Source organism: Diprion similis, chromosome 4, assembly GCF_021155765.1.
Source record: "Diprion similis isolate iyDipSimi1 chromosome 4, iyDipSimi1.1, whole genome shotgun sequence".
Taxonomy (NCBI): Eukaryota; Metazoa; Arthropoda; class Insecta; order Hymenoptera; family Diprionidae; genus Diprion; species Diprion similis.
This window is the reverse complement of record NC_060108.1, coordinates 11,673,003-11,695,843: the sequence shown is the minus strand read 5'-3', so window position 1 is coordinate 11,695,843 and position 22,841 is coordinate 11,673,003. Positions and strand designations below refer to the sequence as shown.

Sequence of the window (22,841 nt, the reverse complement as noted above, 5' to 3'; positions counted from 1 at the left end):
AATAATAAACAAACCTAACTATACAATTTGAACCGGATACGGTACTTAGTCCAGCTTCCGGAACACCAAAGGAATCGTACAATTTTCCGCGAAGGTATGCGTAGCGCAACGATTTACGTGAGATGAATGAAGATGAACTAAGTTGATTGTGAGCTTAGCGGGATCTTCAGGCTTCGTTTACAAAGCACGTTGAGCAATCCTGCGGAAGGGTAAGAAATTTGTCTCCGATTGTTTCGTCCCTGGCGTCCGGGTCGTTTTCCAGCGATTTCCGGCATCGCACCGGATATTTTGGCAGGAAACAAGCGTCAGAAACGGTAATCCTGACTTCTTTCGATGGTCAATGAAGGGATTCACTTTTTGTGACAGAAAAGGGTCCGGTCTGGTTGATTTTATAGAACGAGTAGTCTATCGGCCATAATCAAGTTGCTAATTTCTAGTTCAATATCTGGGTTCTAGAAAATGGAGATCCAGTCATTTTGTGATTATTTTTGCATACCTTGATTCTGCATAAAACTTCTTTTCCAATGATATTCCTTTTATCTGCATATACCTAATAGGAAGGGTGTAGCGTGTAAGGTGTGAGGAACAAGATCATGTTGACAATGACTTTGGTTATTTCCTTGGTAACAGATCGTTGAACTTTGATAACCGGAAACTGGAATTCTAGGGAAATTTCTGGGATAGATTTTCACTACAGTTATGTGCCTATAAAAACACTGTAAGATTTTCATCTCGATATGGTTCAATTTCCAATGATTTTTAATTATAGTTTTTATTGACATGTTTGTTACTATTTTACAGTCAAATATCGCGGTTATTATCAGGTTCCCAGGATCTTTAAAAGTTAACGATCTGTTAGTTTGGATTTCAGTCCACAGTAGTCAATGCAGTTTTTGATAACTTTTAGAGATTTTCCGGGGACCTTTCGCAATCTCTGCAAAGTTTTGCGATCTCAGAAAGCAGTTGAAACATGTTAGGTACTAACTATGCACTCGAAACCTTTGACGGGAACAAAGAAACTTATCCAACTACAAATAATAGTTAATTATGAATAAAAAAAAAAAATAAATAAATAAAATAACTCGTGCATTGATAAAAATTCAGAAAAAAAATTAAATTAGTAAGTGGTTTCAAGGCACGATGCATACACGAAACCATAATGATAGAATTTGATGTATTCCTAAAGGTGTTTTTCTAAAAAGGCCTGCCAAGTACCACGTACTGATCGAATTTTTCTTCTTGATTATTATTAATGTATATGTGTTGTTTTGTTGTTTATTCATGTTTATACTTTAATTAAAAAACGGTTCGTTAAAAAAACTATGGTTTTGTTCCACGCTACTCTGAACCACTAATCACTCTGAAACAATAAACAGTACAAATCTCTGTCAAGTTTCATACTTACTCCACGCTTCGTCGAATTATCAATGCTGATTTGCGTGAGAGAATCGAAACTCGATAAAACGAATCGATTTCAATCAAAACTCCATACCGGCAAGCATGCAACAGCCGAAAGCGTTGAAAGCCAAAGCAAGCTTCAAGTCCTGCCAAGAATCGTGTCAAGCTACCCTGGCTGGCAAACAGAGCTTGACGTATTGTTTGCACATAATTAATCAAACTAACGTATCTCGCGCCACACTTCAGGAGTGTATCATGCTTGCGGGGTGCCTCATCAATTGCTGGTGCACAAGAAATTTCAACGCATGAAGGTATCTTATATAGGTGAGACCGATCGATGCCCAGGCGACCAAAATTACAGAGTTAATATTTAGCTGCCAATTTACAAGATGAAAGGAATCAAATCTACGTCTCGTCGCCTGCCTCTTCACTCCAATTGAACCGCTTTTCTGCCTTAAGACCAACTCGCAAAGGGGATAGGAGAGTAGAAATTAGCCTGTAAGATATCAGCCGGAATAATTATACCCGGTAAGTGCAGCCCGCAAACTTTCCACAACTAGTCACGTTATTCGCGATGTTTCTCGCAGTTTGTGTTATAGTCAAAACCGTGTAATTTATGATGTAAAAAGTTACGGAGGCCGAGGGTTGGCAGGATTATGGATGGATGGAAAACTTTTTATTGTTTGGTCGAGGAGACGTTCGTTTTGAATACGCGAAACGTGTAATGTGTAAAGATGATTTGGCAGAATTACAGATAAATGATTCGAAATCATCACGCGAAAAGATTTGTCAAGCGTAACTAGTCATAATCATCAGATATTATTGAGAAAAATTGGAAGTCCAAGCCTTGTTATTGAAAAAATACACGTCAAGTCGGTTTTTTTCCGAAGAGTATTGATTAATCGGAAAAATATGACTAAATGTCTGTTTTGGGTAGAAAGAAATCTGATTTTTCCTGTAATTGAATCCGGTTTTCAGACACATTTTCAGCAACAGCTTACAAAACATGTTTTTTTTTTTCTATGATTTCATAAGCGTCAAAATTATTTCATTACTTCGATATAAAACTGAATCTTCATGTCTTGGAATTATTCACATCGTAACACAAATAAATGTTTGTTCTGAGATCTAAATTTTGATACCGGCTGATCGTTCACCAGCAATTGGTGGAATTGCCCATAGAGCAGAAATAGAGGAAGAGTACAGAACAGGACAGATTTGTGTTCATCATTGAACAAACACCGACGGAAAAAAATTCTGTTAGGATTTAAAAAGTTTTGCGACGAATTCAGAAAGCTTCGAGCTTTTCGATCATTTGCGAATCGTTTTTAGATCATATTTCAATAGCTAACTTTGATAGGCTATCGAATAATTTTTTTTTTTTTTTTTTTAATTTAAATAACTTTCAAGCGAAATTCTGAATTCGGTGGATTGTCGCAGAAATTTTTTACAGAGTTCACCAATTTTTTAAGTGAGATTTTTATGGTTGATAAAATATCTTCGTATTATGGGGTATTCCTGTACCGTTTTTTGGCTTTGTTTCATGATTCGTCATATCTACTGTCTTTGAAAAGAATCAAATTTAACTACGTAGACTATTTGATACCTGAAAGTAAGTATTCTGCGAATTAACTTGCAACGTATAATTCAAATGCGTAGATTCGTTTTTTGGTTTAAAAATTTCTCGACAATTCTATTACTGGAAACTGAAGTCTCGGGAGTTTTTTGGGATGATGAATCTTTGATTCGAATAACTCACACTGAATCCATTGACTTATTAATAAAAGGCGTTTTCATTGAAACGTCAACTTTTGTACAATCGGTGTAACGAAAAAACAATAGAAACAAGAAAAAAAAAAAAATTGTATCCGTCAATTTTTACTCAAATTTCAATCTCGCATTAAAAATATTTGTTATTGCTACTGCAACTGTTCAAATTGAACTTGAGCCACGAATCAGTCACCACCAGGTTTCCACCCTCCTCGACGCATTTCTTCGCAGCATCTTGCCAAATCATTGCATCATTTGAAGTCAGAGTTACGTCGAGCGGCAAGCCAGCCAAATTTTCTGCGATGGTCACGTTCGAATTTTCCGATCGAACCGACGCAAATTTTGAATTCAAAGTGAAAATGTTCGCGTATCGTAAAAATTGTATAATTCTTAGCTGAAATTTATGATCACAGAATGTAAAAGACGAGAAGACTCCTTATTCGGGGCCTGACCTGTCGGTACTTCGAAGAACCATTTCCTTGTTTGTAGGTAGGAAAAATTACTTTGTTCGGGACAAGTAAGAATATCAAGTAGTTTGAAAAACGCGTTTGCTTCTTAGACACAGACCTCGTCAACTTCGAATCACGCGAAGGTTGCATTTCTTCTAGCTAATGATATTCACACTTTGTTATCCGGAGACTGTAATCGCTGTGAATGAAACACTCGCCTGACTCGGACAGAACGTTATTACGAAAATGATTATATATTCTGGAGATGGATTTTATCAATGAAAAATTCTGTCCGTCATTACCTTGCTTGAATAATTCTGTTTAGATCAACAATACATTTACGTAATTCCGTATTATGGATAATGAAAAAGATTTTATACTGAATTTTTCGTGATTCAAAGAATTTCTTTTCTTCCTGACAAAGTTATTTCAAAAATAACCTGAGCTTGTATACAGATTCTGGAATAGAATCGAAAATTTCCAAGGAGATTCAAAGGAAAAATTTACATCAAGAGCAAAATAATTATTCTGCGGAATTAATCACTCGGCAAAAATGGCATGTACTGATTACCGTTACAAAGATTACAAATGTTTGCGGAGATCGCAAGGCTTACTAAAAATTACAATAATTGCAAGAATAACAATCGATTGCAGAGATTACGGGAAGACTACAGAAATCACAAAGATTACAAAGTATACATGGAATCACAATAATCTAAGGATTTAAGGACTCCTTAGTCGTGGCTCTGAGGAACTTGAATCTCGCACACAAAACGCTGCTTTTCCAAACATATCCAATTCCACAGTCCGGAGTACGATGCTCTCATTTTGGCACAGTACCTATTATCGTTGGGTTCAGCTGGACCCCAAGGTATGCCGGACACGGGTGATCCTGAATTACCAAAGGTTGAAATCATGAAGTACATATTATCAGTCTACCCTTGTTTAAAAGAGTCAATGGCCATTGAAAGTCTGGGCTTACCTGTCCTGACGTCGACCCAATCCTTGGTTTCGTACATGCGCGTGATGCCTACGAAATAGTGTTCATCGTCTTTCGATAGGAGTTGCTGCACAACGTTGAACTTGCGCCAGGAATCAATCACCGCCAAGTTTCCACCCTCCTCGACGCACCTTTTAGCAGCCACTGGATACGTTGCAGTTTCATTATGCGCCTTCCAGGCTACTCCGAATTTGGGGAAGCTTAGGTAGCCGTCCGGGAGAGTCTTGGCTTGGATCGTTGGCAGTGATGGAGTTACAGGTGGATTTGAAGTTGGAGTGACGTCATGATCCAGACCCGGTAATTCCTTTACAACCGATACGTTTCGATTATCTGACGCACCCGTCGCAACTCCCGAATCGACATTATTGATAGTCAAGTTCGGAGCTTGCGGGATGACTAAATTACACACGAGCTGCATCGCGGGCAGCGTATAAGCGATCATCGGTGCCATTTCCGGCCACAACGGTATCAGACACAGTATATGCAATTGGTAGTGTTCTGTAGTCGAACGAGTACTGCTCGGTAATTGTACGCATCATAATCTTGCGACGCTTCTTTATATAGCTTCAGATGGGTCATTCCATCACTGATTTCTCGCCGGAAGGGAGAAGAGATTACATATTTTGCTGAAAGTGCGATAGTGTGTGTTACCGAATAAAACGTGATGCAGTGGTTCGAAAAATATCATCTGTATTCAAATGAAATCCATGAAAACCCTCGAAAAATTACTGGGAAAACGTGTTAAAATTTTGACTGTCGAAAGGTTTTGAAATACTCTTCTAGTTGTGACCTTGACATTCGTATTTATCATAAAAAAAAATACCAACAAGTGATTTTAAAACGGTTGAAGACACAGCTATAATTCCACAATTTTTTTTCTTTTCTTACAACACAAAAAACCCTCATTTGATTCAGACGATCTTATCGTGAAAGAAGGTTAATTTGGGTGTTTTTCAGCGATATTGATTACACCACGTTACAATTTCAAAAAAATCAAGTAGCCTCTTCAACATTACCTCTTTATTTATTCATACTTATTTCTTAATAAGAATATGAATTTGAATTTTTTTCTATCACATACTATTTCTTCGTCACGATTACTAATAATTATAATTATTAATAAGAAAACCCAAAAAGTATACACCCGGTATATGCATACTTTAATTTTATTAAAAATTATTCACGAAAAACGTTTAGATTTAGAATTCGGATATTTCGCCTTGGCCTTGGTATTGTTCGATTTTGTTGTTGTTAGTCAAGTTGGAGTTACGATTGTTTGTTAGTTAAGTGAGTTTTTGTTACGTTGAGTTGAGCTTCGCAAGATGTTGAATTCTGTTGGATTTAGTTCAGTAAGGCTTAGTTGAGGTGCAGGTTTAACTTAGTTCTAGATGTCTAGTTTAGTTTGTTAAGGAATCTCGCGGTCGTGCCAAAGCTCCGAGTCGATTTATTGTAGAGAATGCTGTCCGTTCGGCACGCCGGCGAGAAATTAGTATTATTGAGCAGAATTAGATTTAGATTTGAGAGTTGAGCTTTTTGAGAATTTTTAGTAAAGTTTAGTTCTAGTTAGCGAGGTAAAAAGCTCGATAAATTAAGGAATACCATACTTTACGACAAGTTTCTGTATTTTGTATCTGGATCGCCAATTTTGAATTTTGATTTTTTTTCTTCTCTTGCTTATGGCGACCCAGTCGTGATTTTCACTGCTGAACGTCACTCGAACGGGATTCCGCATCTTGAAACGTGGCGGTGATTCGGTGTCAAACAGTTTCCTCCAGGAATAAAATTTCAGAGTCACAATATGCCATAATTTTTAGTCCATAATCCTATTTTCATTGCCAAGCTGCGTACCTGAAGGATCAGGATGTCGTAGAGATCAAGCAAGTCGACGGTTGAGTCGATCCTGAATTCCAATTCTGAATAACTGCAGTGTGGTTAAAAAAATGGCACACTTGACATTCCACTATGGAAAGTGCTTTATGGTAGAATTATATCGCCTCGTTAGTACAGCCGATATTATATTATAACGAAACGTGGTATTCGATTGATGTATTGCTACTTAATTTAAGAGAAATCAATTCACTGATTCCGATAAGAAACCTTTTCGGTTCGAATATATTATTCTTTATTTCATAATAACAGTGAAAAAATATTGTAGAAGTACATTTACAGCCTCGCCTGAATCTAAAAGGTTGTCACAATGGCCGATTGGAAAACCCGTCAGTCGTGGCTCAAAGGAATTTCAATCCCGCAGACAAAACGTCTTTCAGTTGAATATGTAGAAAGGAACAGTCCTTGATATCTAATGTTCATTGCTACACAATTGTCATCGACACTGGGATGACCTGACATCCAAGGTGTGGTTGACAAAGGCAATCCTAAATTACCAGAGGTTGCAATAGTGATAGACATTTTATCAGTCTAGCCTTCTTTCAAAGAGTCAACGGCCATTGAAAGTCCAAACGCATCTGTCCTGATTTTAACCAAATCCTTGGTTTCGATCACAACTTTAATTGATACAGTATATGCAGTTGGTATATAGTGCGATCGAATGGTGAATAACTGTGAATTTTTTTGATTATTAATTTGCAATAAGTGTAAACTCGTTTTCCGGGACTGTCTATGGCTTGGAAGTGCCGCCATCTTGAAATCAAGGATGTGATCAGTTTTTTTTATTTATCTCGGTAACTGTGAGATCGACAAAAATTTAGAGTTTTTATGAGAATAAACTCAATAAACAAATGAAATGGGTCGAATTGTTTATAACGAAATGATGTATGAAAAAGGCGAGACGCAATTTTTGTTTGTGAGATTTACAGGTAATTAATAATCTTGCCTCAGAGTCTTGCCTTGCCAATAATTCCACATGTCAAATTTCGCATTGATTCGTTGTATAGTTTCTTCACCAGAAAATGAGAAAAAAGCGATAAATTTGGAGAGAAAAAAAGAAAAACCTCCCTTAAGAGAAGGAAGACACTGTCGCTAGATAATCGAATAAGAATGAAAAACGTTCAGCAAACCTCGGCTCTTTGGATTATGTTGCGGTCAGTCATTAACATTATTTAAAAATTCTACGCTATTATCAGCTTCGCATGAAACGGCGCAATTATCCACCCTGTACTTCAAATTGATGCGTGGCAGGTGATTTCGTGTTGAGACGAGAAAAGTGAAGATGTTGATTTGTCAAATTTAATCAAACGGTTGAGGGTTGTAGATTAATTGTAAGTTTTATTCTACCATATAACAGGGATGGTGACAGCGAACTGGGGGTGAATTCGGATTGTTAATTTCGAGGATTTATCGCGTTGACTTTCGTAAGTTATCTCGAAAGATTCTTGCCGGTCTTTCAAGAGTTGACTTTCTATTTACTTAAAATTATTCTACACATAAACGCGTACGAATTTGGACAACGGTGATTCAATTTCTAGTTGCAAGTTATTGATGTGATACACGAGAAATAATCATCGTTAATAATCTAGAGGATCAGATTACGTCGAATACGCGGTTCGATGCAAGCTACAACTTGCTGATCTACTAATTTGCAAAAAAAAAAAAAAAAAAAAAAAAAAAACGGACTGTGCGTTAATTTAAGAAAAAAAAAATTACACATACGTATCGCTAGTAGACAGTCAAACGAGTAGCGGAAAATTTCCGCAAAAATCTGTCAGAATGATCTTTCAGAATCTTCAGCCTGCCAAGTTCATTTTCTTGGTTTTCTTTCACATCTTCTATGAAAAATGAGCGTGAGCAGCATAACTGTTACAATAATGTTCAGATTGGTATAAAATCAGGCAGCCGATTCGTCACAGTTATGACAATGTAACAGTTGATTGAAAATTGTTTCAATATCGACGGATCCATTTTATCGACAAAAACTTTGTCCATGATTTTGATGCTTGAATAGTTTACTGTTTACAGTAACAAAATATTCGCGTAATTCTGTATTACATGTATGGGGGGAAATGAAAACGATTTTATAGCAGATTATTCGTGATTCCAACGATTTCTTTTTTTCGTGCAAAGATCATTTTTAGAATATCCCAAGCTTGTATACATATTCTGGAGGAAAATCCAAGAATTCATACCGATTACGCATTTGGGGAAAAGTATATCACGTGAAATCGATGATTCCGAGAGAATCACTGATCGACAATTTTCACGTCAAGTTACGCAAATGACCGATTTCAGTCTCTGATCATATTTTCATGGCCACTCAGCGACCGAATTGTGGAGTTGAGAATAATTCCAATTCTGATATATCTGAGGTGTCGGGACATCATCGTAGAGATCAATCGAGTCGACGGTCGACCCTGAATTCTAATCCTAATGAACTTCGGTGAAATGCGAAAATATCATACTTGCTATTCCACCATGAGAAGTAAATCGTAGTGGATTTGTATCGCGTCGCTGTTTTATGATAGATATTATATTGTAACGCAACGTGGTATTCCAATAACATGTCACTGCTTGATTTATAAAAAATAAATTGACTCAATCGTACGAGGAACTAATTAGGTTCGGAAATCATTTTTTATCACATAACATTAGTGGAGAAATATTGTAGTAGTACATGACTAGCCGCGCCCGAGGGATTCATCACTATGCAAAAATGGCGTACACCGACTACCGTTACAAAGATTACAAATGATTGCGGAGATCGCAAGGATTACGAAAAATTACAAAAATTGCAAGAATAACAATCGATTACAGAGACTACGGGAAGACTACAGTAATCACAAAGATCACAAACTATGAATGGAATCACAATAATCTGCGCACACCAGATTACAATGACAATGTCAGTGATTAACCCCCCGGGCCTTGTGGAGAATCTGATTAGTAGTTACATACGATGGCCGATTTAAGGACTCCTTAGTCATGGCTCTGAGGAACTTGAATCACGCACACAAAACGCTGCTTTTCCAAACATATCCAATTCCACAGTCCGGGGTACGATGCTCTCATTTTGGCACAGTACCTATCATCGTTGGGTTCAGCTGGACCCCAAGGTATGCCGGACACGGGTGATCCTGAATTACCAAAGGTTGAAATCATGAAGTACATATTATCAGTCTACCCTTGTTTAAAAGAGTCAATGGCCATTGAAAGTCTGGGCTTACCTGTCCTGACGTCGACCCAATCCTTGGTTTCGTACATGCGCGTGATGCCTACGAAATAGTGTTCATCGTCTTTCGATAGGAGTTGCTGCACAACGTTGAACTTGCGCCAGGAATCAATCACCGCCAAGTTTCCACCCTCCTCGACGCACCTTTTAGCAGCCACTGGATACGTTGCAGTTTCATTATGCGCCTTCCAGGCTACTCCGAATTTGGGGAAGCTTAGGTAGCCGTCCGGGAGAGTCTTGGCTTGGATCGTTGGCAGTGATGGAGTTACAGGTGGATTTGAGGTTGGAGTGACGTCATGATCCAGACCCGGTAATTCCTTTACAACCGATACGTTTCGATTATCTGACGCACCCGTCGCAACTCCCGAATCGACATTATTGATAGTCAAGTTCGGAGCTTGCGGGATGACTAAATTACACACGAGCTGCATCGCGGGCAGCGTATAAGCGATCATCGGCGCCATCGTGGATTACAACTTTAACCGATGCAGTATATACAGTTGATATAAGTGTTCTTTGGGTGCCCACGTACCGCATAACAATGGTAGCATGATGTTTCAAAGCTGTTTATATATGCCTCAGCATGAATAATTACATCTCGCGTCCCTCACTCTATGCTCGAAGAAGACGAGAATTTTTTTTTTTTTTTTTAACGGTGACAGTGCGAGTGACTAGTGTTTTATATCGGATCGATAAAACGTACTTCAGTGGGTCAGGATGTATCATCTGTATTCGAATGAGATGCGCATTCATTTATAAGGAATGAATGTTTTCATGTTTTGTAACGATGATCAACTCTCCACTCCAAACACTTACATTACGATATTTATGAATTAAATATAATTAGCGATTTTCCACCGTGGTACACCCTAAAAAGTTTGTTCAGATCGAAAGAGAGATTCTGTAAAGAGATGAGCATTCTAAGTTATGAGAAAGATCGCGCTCCTTTGATCTTTTATTGTTTTTAGACGGTCACCACCTAACCTAATTACGGACTCCGTAGTTTGACGATTCCAATTCCTCCATTTCAGAGTTTTAAATCAGTTGACAAAATCAATTTTCGACTAGATATCTAATATTCGGATCAAGGATCTATAGCCAATATTACAATAGATGAGCATTTATAAGCTTGACATTTTTTCCTGATTTCGCGTCAACGATCGACGATAAATTGTTCATTATGTATAAGATAATTTTCGTAATTGGCGGCTTTTTTACATTTCAGATGTTTTTGATGCCATATAATTCAATACAATTCTGAACGTAAGACATGATAAGACACGAACGTAAGATGATTAATAATTATCTTCTAACAAAATTATGCTACCTTAACGATTCGTGTTACGCGCACTTGTGATCAAACAAGAATTAACGAACAAACTTTTCAGATTGAAGTGGTGGATAACTAACAAATTGTTTATTGAAAAATAATTGTAAGAAATCCAGGCGAAGTCATTTTTGGACGATTGTTTTGGTCATTTTTAACCATCAGTCCCTCGATGAGCCTCGGAGATAAACTCAGGCTGCAGCAAAGCAGTTTTCTGGGGTTTCGCTACGACCATAACGATTACTAATTTTTTTCCCCATCCTAATCAAGTGCGCGTGACATTATCAACGTACATTCTTTTACAAAGGATGATGAATGCTGAAAAATGAATGTGCTGAAAAATCCCCCATCCTTATCAGGCTAGTCAGCAAGGCTATCAACTCTAACAGAAAGACCTCGAAATATCAGCAGGAAATAACTCCCCTTTGATTCAGACGACATTAGCGTAAATTAAGTTGCGTGTTTTTCAGTGATATTGATAATGAAACATCCGCTTACATTGAACATTTTTAAAATTATCAATTCCGGCTGTGGAGTGAGTGTACAACGTTTCGAAGAAACGCAATTGTTGAAGTGTATCTCAATAAATGTTTTAAAAAATTCTGGTATTCCGTTGATGAACGAATATCGAAATGTTGTCATAGAATATTTGAAGGATACTCTGATCAGCGCGAACAGGACATTGCAAATCCTGTTGAAGTCGATACCAGATATATTTAAGCCATGCTGTTTCGCTGCGCGGGTGAACATGAACTATGTGAGAGGATCTTCGCAAACTTTGTAGGTAATGCTTGCAAAAAAGAAATTTTCGATATCACTTTCACGTCAATGAGTATGTCGTTCAATTTCTTCATCAAAATTGCAAATCATTTCGATTACTGTACACAAGAATAATCAAGGCATTGTTCGGTTTATGGAAAGCAATAATATCTGATGGAATATTTCCCTGATTTCCCTGACACCGGGCGTATTTTACTGCAAAGTAAGCGCACGCGTCAAATGACGATCACAAATATCTTGATAGTAATAAGAAAGTTACTCTCGAAATTCCGTAATTAAATTAATCTCAAGTGCAACTTAGCATGTCGGAAGGATTATTTCGTCATTCTGAATACTCTGTCACAGTGCAGAGCGATATTAGATATAATCCACAGAGCTGATCAACCCTCTTCGAGACTAATTTTTCGAGTTCATCTCCTCTTAACCCTAATTGCTCACACCTCTTTATAATCGCGTAACTGTTACACTGGCTAAAATTCACCCCAACTCCAAAGAAGTGACATCCTGCTTCAACAGTGAGTTCTAAAAATCTAGATATTTTGTAAGGATCGCTGTAAAACCTACCTCAGTTTTCCTAATCGAAATTACCACAACTAAGGGATTCTGCGAGGAGTTTGAAAAATTTTTGGAGTCAAATTCACCCAGAGTGACTAATTAATTTAAAAAATTATTTAACCTTTTTTTTACCTCAGTTAAAACAAACCACGTGGCCTATTTTCACGAGTAAGGGACTCTATGGGGGGGGGGGGGGGGGGGGGTTAAAAGGTGTTTGGGGTAAAATTCAGCTTGAGTGACCAGTTAGGGTCAAGTTTATAAAACGCAAAATCTTGTTTAAAGACAAAAAACGATCCCATTTCTCGAATCGAACAAAGCCGAAACGTGTCAAAAGGTTAATCTGGCGAAAAAATGGCACATTTCAGTATAATTCTAGTAGTTTAAAGCATACGATTATAACATAGGGAGTCAACTTCACAAAGAGGATCACCGACTCACGTAAAACTCGTGTGTAATCTGCCTGGAAACTTGTGGATTCACGGTGAGTTTAAACAGCTCGAATCCTAGCGTCGGACGAAACGAGGCGTCAGTAATTTCGAGCTTTCACAGCTTTCGCATTTTGTTTTTTATCTCAAATAATGGAGACACTCGAGCCGATTACAATTTCAGATTAAATGTTTGATTATTCATTTTATTTATTTATTTTATTTATTTTATAATCAAAAGATGAATGAATTTTCATGGTTATAAAATTTTAATCCGATGAAACGAAACTTGTTCACGCGTTTATAGTAAACTATATATAAGTGGGTTTATATTCAAACAAAATTCGTTCAGTTTAAACCAGTTCCAAAAAACTTTACTCCCATTTTTTGTGTTTAAAGTACACTTTACAATTTTTGGAATCTTTCGAATTCGACCTCTTTATAATCTTGAATTCAGGCGTATATATAGGTCAAATCGATGAGTGATTGACCTCTCGGCTCTTTAATAGATATTCTTACTTCTTGCTTTGAAAGTTCCCTGACATGAGTTTCCCTCTTGTTTTCCCTTATTTTCAAAACACCGGGAGCCCGAGCTTGCACGAAGCTTTTTGCCGGGGTGTATAAAGCGTAAATGGGAAAATGCGTGAGCCACCTGAAGCCCCAAGCCCGAGGGCCTCTCGTCTGAAACTATTTCCCGGAATATTTGATTCCCGGTCTGAGATCCGCGGGGGGTGGCGGGGGGTGAGAATGGGATAAGGATATTTCGGAGGGGTGATACGGGGTGAGGAGATAAAGGCAGCGTTTGTGTTATACGGCCTCGGAGAGAGCGAAGAAGGCGACGCTAGGCGACGAGGCAAATTGGATTCCGCTGATTAGCTTTCGTACCTCCGACTGATTGAACGGGCTTGCCAATTTCTTAAACGACGAGGCGAACTCGCCTTTGACCCGGTCTCTTATTCTCATTCACGGTGGAAAAAGGAAGAGAGTAACATGACGGGAATTTCGTTTCACTGGCTGGTATTCAAAGGGTTGAAACGCCAGGAAGCTACTATATATAATGACCTGCTGCTTTAATCACTTGAATCTCGCGCTTATCGCTTTTCAAATTAGCTAGGTTGAAGATACTGCGAATAATAGACTCGTGCAAAGAAACAACAAACATGTTCGTTCTTTTACGAAGATTTAGGAAAAAGAAAGGTTTTTTTTTTCTTTATGAAACGAAAAAATTGGCTTCAGCCGAAGGAGGAGAGAAAGAGAGAGTTTTATAGATCAAGAATTAAGCTAACAATCAACTTATGCAATGTTGGTTAAGCTTGAACAGAAAGATAGGGTGGAATCACAATATATAGGTAATAGAGTACAGTATATAGATAAATAACTTAACGCAGATTAGACTTTCAAGTATAGTCGACCAAATCAATTCAATTAACAGTGAATTTACAATTTTATCTCAAATAATTCATACCGTAAATAATGGCAATTGGTAAGTTTCAATTGTTGTTACATTCTAGATAATAATAATAATTTGAGGATCATACAAGGGGAAAATAATTCGCTGAATTGATGTGTCAATAGGTTTGCGAATTAATGCTAATTCACCTGATTTAATGAGAAACAACCGAATTGATTGAAAATTACTGAATTAATGAGAATTGAATGAAATAATAACAATTAACTGAAATAATGAGTATTAACTGACGAGAAAGAATTGAACTATGAAAAATTAAGTCGAGTTGATTTGAATTATTTTGAATTCGTGCATGCGAGAATTATCTGTTGAGAGGAAAAAAATATTAATTGAAATGAAAAAAAATGAATTGTTCATTTTAATTGACAGAGAATAAAAAAAAAAAAAAAAAAAATCACAGAATTTTTTCTTATTCACCTCACTTAAACTGAATAACAATGAATTATTAAGAGTTACGTAAAAAACTGAATTCCATAAATTAAAATGAATTAAGTTGAATTAAACAAATTCATCTGAATTGAAAAAATTAATTTGAAATAAAATAACCAAATTGAATTACATAAATTGATTTGAATTAATTCAACTGAAAAAATGATTGTGTTACTCAAATCTGAAGTTATTACCCTCTCGGGATTATGTCTCTGGTTAAGTCTCCACGACGGATAAAATGAGCCCAGAAATTTAAGACCAGGATTAAAAACATCAAAATTAAATCTATTTGAATGTTCTAATTAAAAAACTTCGTCTCAAACTGTTCTACAAATTTATTCATATTAACTTCTACTACATACAACGGATGCTTTTTAATCGTATTCATTGTCACTGGTTTAAATAACATTCTTGCGGATTTTAAAGACAGTTTTTTTCTCTCTTCCTAACTTTTTATTCCGACGGTCCGACCAATTCATCCTTTAACCATCCAGTCCTCAGCGTCACGTGATCAGAATTCTAAAATAGCTTTAATTTTATTTCTCGGTTTCTTGTGAATGCTGTTATGCGATCACCGCGAAATCTCGGTTTTATATCGGAGAAAATTGTGGGAGTGATTCTCTTGAGCAAATTGTTGAAAACATCAACGTCAACACCAATAAGTCTTATGGCTTTTGCGAAATCTGACGCATACTTAAGCTGATACACGATCGTCTCCTTCAAATTTCATGCCAATCTCAGTGATGTTCTAAAGCAATCAGTAAAATTGCAATATACTTGCGAAGAATTTAGTCTAATCCACGGGGTCTAAGCTAATCTTTGTCTAATTGTAAGCGACAAATTCTGAAGTATTATCGTCAAGTTCGTTCTGCATTCTTTGAAAATTTCATATAACGTCAGTGAAATCATCTCAGTATCCTGGTCGTAATATAATAATTTAAAATCATTTTAAATGCATGTCGATCGAAAAGAAAACGAAAGCTGCCATCCAATTTTCAATCTAAAGATAAGCTATCAGATCATGATATAAATTAAAAAAAAAAAAAAAAAAGTTAAAATGAAAGAAGTATAATGGTCATTCTAAAATTTAGGACGACAATTGTTTCTAAAGCTACTGCAATTTCATCTGAATATTGTCGACTGCGAGTACAGTCACAATTTGATCTTCAATCACCAGACTGCAATTGAAAAACTAATTTTCGTTTTCCATGTTATCATGGTAACCGCGAAATTATTTCTAATTTTCGTTAAAAAATAGTCTGCGACAAGGATCTATCCGAGAAACATCAATTTTTTACTATATCTGACCTGTTCAGACCGTACCAATCCTTACCTTTCCCATGTCCGCGCGTACTTTCTACCCCATCCGATACCCGAAATCTCTACCGCTCGTACCGCCACCAACAAGTCGCGGTAAGTTTAGACGCGATCGCGGGGCTACGCGATTGGGTGGATCGTCGTTAACCTCAAAGATGGCGCTGATCGTTGGAAGAATAAATAACTGACCGGGAATCGACGCTCGGTTAGTCAGTCCGATTCGAGTCTACGGCCATTCCAGTCGCGCTTGAAACTCTCTTGTTCTCTTCCTCTCCTCAACAAATTTAAACGGTAGATTCTCGCCCGCCGATCGAACCTTCGTAGATTCGCGCCTTCGGCCTCCGAATTTCACGGCAGCTCTCCATTTGCGAGACACAACCATTGATCGTAGACTAACACCTCATACGCTCTTGACACAACTTTACTACTGTAATAATAAGGGGTTTTTATGCCTCAGCGGCTTTTCCCCTGTGAGCCAATAAATTGCAACTATTTCTCTTGGCTCAATTGAGTATTTAGACAAATTTATTTCGTTCCATATTTCATCCTTCAATCCTTATTTCTTTTCATATCGAATCACGAGAGCCTTCCATGCTGGAAAGTTTTTCGACGCTACAAGACCTAATATTTAGGAACTTAGTGATTACCTATTATATTCTCAATTGAAAAAAGTATGGGAATACTTGTTTGTTAAACTTTATTATAACAGTTCAAATTTCATGTCAATCGAAGAGAGTTTCAAGTTTCACCGATTCGTCTTTTCAACATTTCGAGCTTCGGTTTGGATCTAGGATAGATTAGCCCAACTTATGAAGGATAGAGGCAAGGAGGACCATCTCCGTGTATAGAAACTATCCATAAAATACACTACAATCACGATGAAGTTGCTTTAGCAAAAGTTAGACATTAAAAAATAGACATACTTCACTTCATCTATAACCACCAAGTTCAGATTGAACTCTAATTGCTTATCAACGCCATTCTGACGACTTATTAAACCACTATCCGTCGCTTTTTGATGGACACTTTCCAGATTAAAACCTATACCAGATACTTCAAATTTAAGGACGCGGCTGATACTTCCGTAGGAACAAAAATGGCCATTGCAAATGGCGGTGCACGATGGCTTATTAACATATTAGCATAAAACCTACATACTAGACACAAATAATTGGAACTAAAATGGCGACCATGCGAAAACCTTCCCGTTTCCCCTCGTTTATCTATCGCTCATCATTTTGCCACACCACGCAACGTGTGCCACCAAATTAGGCTTCATATCCGTTTCGAATTTCCCAAGCGTGCAGGGACAGAAATGATTCGGCATTTCGCTGCCGTCCCGAGTTAATTTACTTTTTGTCATCCCCTTCTTCCGGAGCAGCTTGAGCTACAAGCTTGGCGCCTCTCTCCTCGAGGCTCGCAGAATTCCCCGTAAGATTTGCAACATGTTTCCACTCGCTGACTACCCGTCAGACTTTTACTAACACACTTGGGACGCAGAAAAAATGGCTAGAGAAACAGAAAGCCGAGAGATAATATTGTCCCCCGTATTGGCCTGCGCTGGGTTTCATAAGGGAGGGTTTACGGTGGGGGGTAGAACGTCTCGACGCTTTCGCTACTCCAGCTTTAATTAAATCTTATTTACAAGAATATATTTCTTTGACGCGAGGGACAAATTCATCCGGAATTTTATCATCCTCGGAAGTGGAATTTTCCTCTGTATTACACCTGTGTACGCAAATTTTTGTTGAAATTTATAAAATTCATCCCCATACCCTTCGGATTCTTCAACAAGCCTGTAGATTTGTTTCGAAGATAAAGTTCAACGTCTCGGGGATGCTGTACCGAAAAAAACGGCTTTTAGAGAAGATTGTCGTAGAGTGCCGATAAAAGAAAAGACGCGAAAAAACAACAGACTTTCCAAATTATTCCACCCTGAAGGCCTGGTGCTTTTGTCAGCTTTATAAACCTTCGTTTTATACTTTGAATCCATTACGAAAAACGTGAACTTGGCCAAATTTTTTTCGTACCCAACTTTTCTTGGGATTCGACCACTGCGATTGACAGGAAGACACTGAAAGATGGACTGTCTGAAGTTGTCCAAAATATGAGTGGATTTTTCGATCCCGACGTTTATTTGAACTCATGTCGATCGATTTATGTAAAGTTTCTTAATATCTGTTTCTTGATATTATACAATCGAACCCAACAGCGTTCTCCGCACTTTAGAAAATATCGAGCCCTGACATTTCTCGTTATTTTTTTATTTACCGTTCGGGACTTTAAGGATTACCGAAAATGAATCAATCGTATTAGCAAAAACGTCGCAAAATCCTTTTCACGAAAACAGTTTTTTGACAAAACCCTAACGTTCGAATGATCGTAGTAAAATCGCGTGCACGATGTATCGCTATATCAGCTGAGCTTAGTTAACAGCAGATGATATCGCAGAGTTGGCAACAGAGCCGAACTGTAAGATAATGCGATGCATACTTACGGTATTCCTCGTTCAGTGATTCGGTCAATTCATTATTTAAACTTTGTCCTAATATGCCTGTGGAGTCAACAAGCCGTGTTTACAGTTACCGGTTCTGCATTCATAATTCTTTCGGTCAAACTAAGCACGCGAGGGATTTCTTGAGGAATATCTAAATTTTCCTACTCGAGCACCAAGAGATTCGTCAATTCCAAATCACCCACCTTAAGTACCAATCGCCGATGTTCACCCTGAGCTTCTGTACCTCGCGGTTAAGTTCAGCCTTCGCTTATCGCGCGAGAAACTCTCGAGGTGTAAAGCATCGATTCGACTCGGGTCTCAGATCGATCACTTTCGCTCTTTGACAATGAGAACCTGGCGTTTAAATCAGGTAAGAAAGGCGGGCTGGAAGGAGGAAGGCAGTGCGGTATAAAACGGTTATCTGGGGAACGGAATCCACGGAGCGTGTCTTCCGGCCAACGCGGGTCTCTGAACACACGCGACAATCCTCACTTTTCAGTCCACGATACCTTCCTGAAGCTCTCGCAACATCTCCTCATCGCCGAAGCTTATGCTGTACTTAAAAATTCGAAACACGGTGCAGATCACAGTTGCGATGAAGAGTATGACGCGAATTGCATTCAGCGGCCAGCGTGTGGTGTCAAAACGAAAGTAAGAGTGAAGCCAGCGAATCGACTTGCTCTATTCGCGCTCGAACCACAATGCCAGATATCTCTGGTACTTGAATCAGATTCAACCCAGGTATTCAACCAACTGCGAAACGAGTTCCTCTTGTAAAAGTCCATGTGTTTGTTCTCTGGTGAAATATATTTCGAGTTATCTATGGTGACTTTAGACCAGAGAGAATTGGAACTGACCTTGATCAGTACCATTTACAATTTGATTTTTGAAGGTGCTTCTCTGTAATGGAACCAACGTCGATGTATCAGTTCATGAAGTCTTAGAGTTGATCACCCAGATTTGAAGCTGATGATCAAAGGCTGGTTGTTATCGCAGATTTGAGTAGAATGAATTGTACAGAGGAAAAAATGTCGAATTACCGGTACGAAACAGCGACACATCGTGTGAAAAGTGGCGGATAATCTGAAACCCCGTTAACTTACAGCGTTTACTTTGCATTTGAATTAAAGTTCTGGCGGAAGTTTGTTCTTCTTGAGGTCTCTGGTACATCGGGATACAGTTTTTGGCAAGAATTAAAGAAGACAATAGGAGTGAAACTACGGTACTACTGAATTCAAAATGCAAAGTGTGGTCTAAAATTTTCATCTCAGGAAAACCATTCGAGAGTTGTTGTCGAGAGAGTCTAAGCATCTACAAACTAAAACAAACGCAAAGTATAATTGTGGGTATCGATGGAAAGCAGTGGAAATGGTTGTGGTAGTGTGAAAAGTGAAAAGTTTAGTGACGTCGCTGATCTGTGATTTTTTAATATGGCTATCGGTTGGAATTTTAGGAGGTTTGAGCTACCTTATAGATATTTCTTAAATACCCGTTAGTTACCAGAATAATAAATGGTACATTTCCTAGACCTTGGTTGACCAAAAGATTTCATTGACAGTCCTTGAATCGTCCATTACCCTGTCAAAGAACTAAGAAAGCCAATTTCCGCGCAATGCACATACGCAAATGAGTATCTAACCTCGCATTTAACGGTTCTGTCACATAACCTAGTCCTCAAATCGATGAAGTGTAGAGCCTCGCAGAGAATACCAGAGCAGCCTTTTTCGAGAGCGTATATAAAAGACACCAGCATATCAACGCACCAATCAGTAGCAAATACTTCATGGTACTATTGTGTTCATTCATCGGGTGTATCAAGTTCATCATTTTCGATTAATGATGGTCGTTATTCATTTGAGTGTGAACATTCAGTGTCGTTTATTCAACAGGAAGCCTTGAGAATACACTGAAAGGCTTGATATGTAGAAAACGGTATCTTATCAAACACGCAGTTTGGTTCAATATTGCTGGTAGACCCTGACTAGCGTGGATGAACTGACGTACAGAAAAATAAACACAAACACATTTACCTGAGACGAAGCTGAAGCTGGCAGTCAAAAGTGTTAAGCTTAAGAAGTTTTATCCTCATAATTTTATAAAAGTATTGAAGGTTCAAGGTATTGCACAAAATTTCCATTTTACGGACTTTACTACCTTATTCGAATGAAGATTAGAACGTTTGGCTGCTAATTCTGGCTGCTAGCTTTAGCCTCGTTTACTTGAGTATGCAGTGCATATTACTTTGTGAAATACATTGGGAACAGTCATTTCCATACTTATGTCAATACCGCAATCTCAACTGACTGCTACACAGTAGTTAGTTTCCAGCAATGTGTACTCTACCAAAGGCATAATATTCGCGAAAGCCTTCGGAAAGGCACATACTCTATTTACTTTCATTTCTAATCGAGCAGTTAAAGGATGTAGAATCGTGTGCATAACAGTGACAATCCCAAGTAGAAAACGGTTCTGATCTCTATGGTGTGGATGGGGCATCAATCACTAATTTTAAGCACCATAATTAACGTTTACTATTCCAATTTGCTCAAACGGTCTAATTTTTCATTCATCCACTTTGTGATTGTATCCTGAAACACTAATTTCTTTTAGTATCTTAGTTGAAGGTTCGTTTTACACGAAACCCAATAACATACATTCGCTACAATCGAAATAAACAAGTCTCGCTCTTTATAAGCATTTAAATGTCAACCTTCGATCTGATTACAATTGCCAAGATAAAAAACTTTTCAGAAAAGGTGACTTTCACGTGTAAACAGGATAAATTTTTATCACTTCCTTGCTTGTCGACAACTACGAGCTTTCCACTTGTTGCCAAAACGAACTCTCCGTCTACGTACCTCGAAGAGTGCATATTTTTGCATACAGCATAGACGATGCATACATAAACGTACATTGCATCGTGGATTGGCACGTATGTACATGAACCGCACGCGTCCGACCATTCGCCGTGACGTGAAGCAGTAAATGTTACACAACGATATTCACTGCTCCGAATCGCTCTCCACCGAATCAAGATCCGGAAATCTATAATCTAGATATTTCCCTAATACAGTCAAGAGAGGAGAAAGTCGGTTAACATATCAAATACCAATCGCATTCCGACATGACGTCTTTCGCTCTACTGATCACTATCGGAATCTTTTCTAGCCGTGGTACCAACCAAACCGTTACTTAAGCATTTTCAGTTTTTTTTTTAAATCATACTGTCTCATTTAAACTCTTAAGTGACATACGAAAGAAAAGGACCACGTGATCCAAATGAAACCTTATCAAGAAGTACTTTGAAAGTCTCATGGTGACAACCATTTTTCATATCATCAATTTTTTTCCAATCCAACGAAAGTTGTCACGATTATTGAGAGTTTTGGGGAAAAGCACTGCGAACATCAAAGAAAGCTTATCGATTCGGCGTGAAATTGACCTGCACCATCATAGTTTTGAATCGAGTGTCCACACAGTACGCAAATTGTGTATAAAACTGATGGATTCACGCCTATAGAAGTGGAGGGTTAACGTTTCGTCCTGGATCTCTAGACCGCGTCTAGTGCGTGTACGTGACTTTATCTGGACTCTCAATCAGACTGGCCGAAGCATTTCTTCGTAGAAGAAAAGTACTCGATCCATAGAGAGAAGGGACAAAGTTATGTAGCAGGACTTTGGAAAGTAGTTGCAACGCCTCGATAAACTCGGGGTGCAAACATCCCCGTTCCTAATCCTTGAACCCTAGTGAGAATTCTGACTGTCGAATTCATTGAGAACTGCAAATCTTAGAGATTTGAAACTTGATTGATGCTTGGGTACTTTAATAACAGTTTTGCCCTTTTGTTGTTACTAAAATTAATCGAGAGTTGATGGTAAGAGTTTACCCAGTTTCCTCGCGATGAGAGACAATAAGACTCTGTATGTCAACGTGTTTAACGTCCTGCTTATATACACAGGAACTTATATTTATATGCTAGGGTTCCAAAGGTTCTGAGAAAATTAATAGCCAATAACCTGCCAGTGTAACTAATTCCGTTAGTTAGCAAACTTGGCATATTGGCTGACGCGAATTACCACCGAATGGTTACAGCGTGTGGATGTAGGTACAGTACAGGCGTACACAAGGACGAGGTCCTGGCTTTGCTCCTTCGGAAATTACTGCAAGTTTCCAATAACTCGAGTGGATGGCTGCCCGTTAACGGGGTCGACTTTGAATATTTCTTCTCACTTCTTATTCCGGCTGATCCAGGGTCTTTGTTTACTTTTTACTCACGTTTGCCTTGAAGCTTCGTTCCGCGGAA

The 22,841-nt window shown here is 38.1% G+C and overlaps 3 protein-coding genes across 4 annotated transcripts in view; 1 reads left to right on the top strand and 2 right to left on the bottom strand.

Annotated features, from left to right (window-relative positions):
- The window catches only part of LOC124405515 (PH domain leucine-rich repeat-containing protein phosphatase 2), an 88,182-nt gene that overhangs the window by 48,978 nt on the left and 16,363 nt on the right, over nt 1–22,841 (top strand). The gene's annotated exons all lie outside the window — the stretch shown is intronic.
- Nucleotides 56–5,068, bottom strand: LOC124405516 (C-type lectin domain family 17, member A-like). Of its 2 annotated transcripts, none has more exons than XM_046880468.1 (2): nt 4,600–5,068; nt 56–353 (listed from the first exon to the last, which is right to left on the bottom strand). In XM_046880468.1, the coding sequence occupies exons 1-2, from the start codon at nt 5,066–5,068 to the stop codon at nt 178–180; spliced, it is 645 nt and encodes a 214-aa protein (XP_046736424.1). In that variant the 3' UTR covers nt 56–177. The 2 variants fall into 2 exon arrangements, with proteins under 2 accessions (XP_046736424.1, XP_046736425.1); XM_046880469.1 differs by lacking the exon at nt 56–353 and adding an exon at nt 4,352–4,509.
- On the bottom strand, nt 9,487–10,264 carry LOC124405517 (C-type lectin domain family 17, member A-like). Its single transcript, XM_046880471.1, has 2 exons — nt 9,735–10,264; nt 9,487–9,644 (listed from the first exon to the last, which is right to left on the bottom strand). Exons 1-2 carry the CDS (start codon nt 10,201–10,203, stop codon nt 9,487–9,489), a joined length of 627 nt encoding a protein of 208 aa, XP_046736427.1. The 5' UTR covers nt 10,204–10,264.

Bases quoted from the DNA above. Each gene is read 5' to 3' on its own strand.
- LOC124405516 (XM_046880468.1), bottom strand. From the start codon at position 5,068: ATGGCACCGATGATCGCTTATACGCTGCCCGCGATGCAGCTCGTGTGT. The intron at 354-4,599 runs GTAAGCCCAGAC...TGTCACAAAAAG, and splicing joins TTGGGTCGACGTCAGGACAG to TGAATCCCTTCATTGACCAT.
- LOC124405517 (XM_046880471.1), bottom strand. From the start codon at position 10,203: ATGGCGCCGATGATCGCTTATACGCTGCCCGCGATGCAGCTCGTGTGT. The intron at 9,645-9,734 runs GTAAGCCCAGAC...TTGGTAATTCAG, and splicing joins TTGGGTCGACGTCAGGACAG to GATCACCCGTGTCCGGCATA.